This window comes from Aptenodytes forsteri, unplaced genomic scaffold, assembly GCF_000699145.1.
Source record: "Aptenodytes forsteri isolate BGI_AS27 unplaced genomic scaffold, ASM69914v1 Scaffold120, whole genome shotgun sequence".
NCBI classification, from domain to species: Eukaryota; Metazoa; Chordata; class Aves; order Sphenisciformes; family Spheniscidae; genus Aptenodytes; species Aptenodytes forsteri.
The window spans coordinates 3,498,201-3,501,593 of record NW_008795938.1 but is presented as its reverse complement, the minus strand read 5'-3'; the positions used below and the strand labels follow the sequence as shown (position 1 = coordinate 3,501,593).

General features: G+C 37.1%; 1 protein-coding gene across 1 annotated transcript in view; it reads right to left on the bottom strand.

Annotated features, from left to right (window-relative positions):
* GOLPH3 (golgi phosphoprotein 3) overlaps window positions 1–151 on the bottom strand; it is a 38,511-nt gene extending 38,360 nt beyond the window's left edge. Inside the window, exon 1 of the mRNA XM_009285205.2 lies at window positions 23–151. Coding sequence (XP_009283480.2) covers window positions 23–151 — 129 coding nt within the window. The remainder of the gene's footprint in view (window positions 1–22) is intronic.
* Window positions 152–3,393: the final 3,242 nt, after the last annotated feature.

Below are 3,393 nucleotides of genomic sequence, written 5' to 3'. Positions count from 1 at the left end.
TGTGGAGAACGGTTGCTCCTACGCTCCGGGAGAGGGGCCGGCCGGTGACCGCCGTGCCATAACCCAGGGGCTGGGTACTGCGCTCTCTTAAATTAGCGGTTTTTTTCTTGAAAAGTGCCTTACTTACAACCTTAAGTATGCTTAATTCCATTTTTAGCCATAAGACCGTGTCCGATTGCTACTGAAGCCCCCCAGAAATATCTCTGTCTGTGTATACGTACTCATCAGCTAAGCTCAGGTGAGCTCTCTAGTCCCGACTTCAGACTGAGGAGATGGGAGTCCCTCGGCTCTGCTGTCCATGAGCATCTTTTCAAACCTTTAGCCCTTTCAAATGTGGCACACCAAAAACTCAAAAAACTACTTGTCAAGGCTAAATCCCATGTATGTTTCCGAGTATTTTATTGCAGAATAAAGGTGCTCGTGATGCAAGGATGGTCTATACTTTTTAGTCCACAATTAGGATGTTGCATTTGGCCCTATTGAGATATATAGAGACATATATTTTGGATAAAATATATATAATCTGTATCTAAGATATAAATAAAATGTTTATATAAATATATATAGCAATATAAACTTTTTTTTTAGGTGCACCCTGTTTACCAAGAGCTCTGAGTCACTTTGTAAGTGACTAGCCTCTATTGTTTCCCACACCACCAATTCTTGCATCATCTGCTAATGTGACTTGGTGATAATCCAGTATAGCTTCTTCAAGATCACTGATAAAAAAGAATAGCAGACAGTCAAAACTGGTCCCCGGAGGATCTGAATCACTCACGGAAGTGTTTGCTGATCATTGTTCCTCTTCTGTGTTTTGAGGCCTGCCAATTACTCACAGTCCACTTACTGTGTGACATTCTGATTTTTTTAATCTGTCTAGTTTTTTTAATTAAAATGTTTTGCCGTACCGGGTCAAATGCCAAACCAAAGCTTAAGGATATAACATCACTGTTATTTTTATCAAATAAACATTTGCATAAAGAGGAGACACCACAATAATAGCGTTACGAGATCTGTTTTCTGGAAATGTCTTACTCAAACCTTTATTAATTTAGTCCTATATGAGTCGCTCATATTTTGCTGAGGATTACAGTCAAGATGGCAGGCATGTAATTAATCTGGGTCATCCCTTCTACCTTCTTTTAACATAGTCACATATTAACTTTCTTCCTGTTCTTTGGAACTCCCAAGATTTACTGAAAGTCATAACTAGAGATTGAAAAGAGGTTCCAAAAAGCTCTTTTAAAAACCTGTATGCAGGTTATCCTGGCTTACTGATACAAATTACCTAGATTTACTACTGGTACTTAAATTTCTCATAAAGTACACTGTTAATGGAAAGTATTTAATCTTTGTCCTGTATGATAATATTTACCTATTTCCCCAGAATACAAAGCTATTTATTGAACACTTTTTTAAAGCACTGTTAACAATTCTTATATTTCTCTTTAGTAGCATCATTGTTAGAATTTGCCTTGCACCTACATTCAATTCCCTGTTTCTTTCTGTTGGCAAAATTTTCTCATCATCACTTATGTTTTCTTTAATTCCTAGATTTAATTAACAAAGCAATATTATCTTTTCCTTTCTTATCAATACAATGCACTGTTCAGGCTGTTAAATTTATTTTCACTTTCCCACTACACTAGTATGGCATTTTAAATACATTTGGGTTTTGTCCTGATTGCTTTTTAAGGGTTAACTGATTGAATGTTCATTAGCAACTCCTAATTTATATTTTTTTGGTTTGGGTCCTTTCCTCAAGGGCCTCAAGGGACTTATCGTTATTTTGAGTTTTATGAAAATCACTTTTTAAAAGTAGTAGCTAATTATATTATTGATTTGCCCACTTTTCTGTTTTTTATTACAAAAGTGATCAAATTAGGATCACTTGTACGTTAATAAGAATTTTTTATTTTGTTGATCATTTTAATTTTTATTAGGATGAGGTATATGAAGTTCCTTATATTTGATGGTCACTTTTCTTAGAAACTCAGGTGTTTGCACAAATTTAATAGTGTAATTTCAAACATATTTTTTCATTACTAATGTCAGTTCTGATTCTTTATCTAATGAACCTAAACTAATAAGCTCAGTGTGACTCAAATTAAGAATGCATATAATTGAATTTTGAGCCAATTATTTTTTTACACCAGTGCAACGCTGATAGACAAAACCAAAATTTGAATTAAAAGGATAGCAGACAAGACACATTTCAGCACACGATTTCATTGGTATTGATCCCTTCTACATGACTGAGAGCTGGTGTCTTAGCAGGGACCGCTTGGCTTGTTTCTATCACGGATCTAATGTACCGTGTCATGGCCTTCTTACCTGCAATTTGTTTTACAGTACCAAGCTGTATTTGAAAAATATTTCTGAGTCATATGTGGCTTTATCAGGAGTTCAGAAGGCTGTAACCCCCGACACTGTGGTTTGTCACTGGCTGGTTCAATGTGTGCATCGTGTCATTCGGGTTGTCACTGGGCATCTCACTGGGTACAGATTCCCCTTCCTCCCCCCATCCCAATGCCAGTGGCATCCAGCCTGAGAGATGGGGCCCTAAATCTTTGAAACATTGTGCTAAGAAATAATAATGCAAAAGCACAAGCTGTAGTCTATAAATAATTTTGTTTGGCTTGCAGTAAATTAACCTTGTGACATATCATTGTTATTCTTCAGCCCATATTTGGCAGAATTTCTACTAACAGTTGCTGATGAGTAAGTTATCTTTACTAAATGCAGTAGACTTCAAAAGTAGCTAGGTTTTCTGAACTGCTGCTAGCTCACTGGGAAGTTGAAATAAAAGGGAAAATAGCAAAGGCATGAATCTTAGGCTCGTATTTTGTGTTGTGCTAGTTGCAGTTGCCGTGATTTACTTCACCATGGGAGCAGGGCTTACCTCGGTGATGTCAGCAGAAAAAGTGACTGACAAACCAAGCACAAATGTCTGTTGGGACAGCAGGTCAAGCAAAGAGTAACTTCATTTAGCACCTGAAGCAGAAGGTCACCTGCTATTAACTATCAACAAATGTATGGTAACTTGAACGTCACAAGCATGACATAAAATTATTGTAAGTTAAAGCAAGAAGTTGTAGAAGTCTCAATCTAACAGACATGCCAGGCTCTGGAACTTAAGATGTAGTGGATGAATCCTAGTGCTACTATCACAGCATCATAATGAGATACTGCTGGGCAGATTTTTCTCTTGAAGGACAGTGTCATGGTTTAATTTCAGTCGGTAACTAAGCACCACGCAGCCGCTCACTCACTCCCCTCCACCCGGTGGGATGGGGGAGAGAATTGGAAGAGCACAAGTGAGAAAAAGTCATGGGCTGAGATAAAAACAGTTTAATAATTGAAATAAAATGATGATAATAATAATAATAAAAT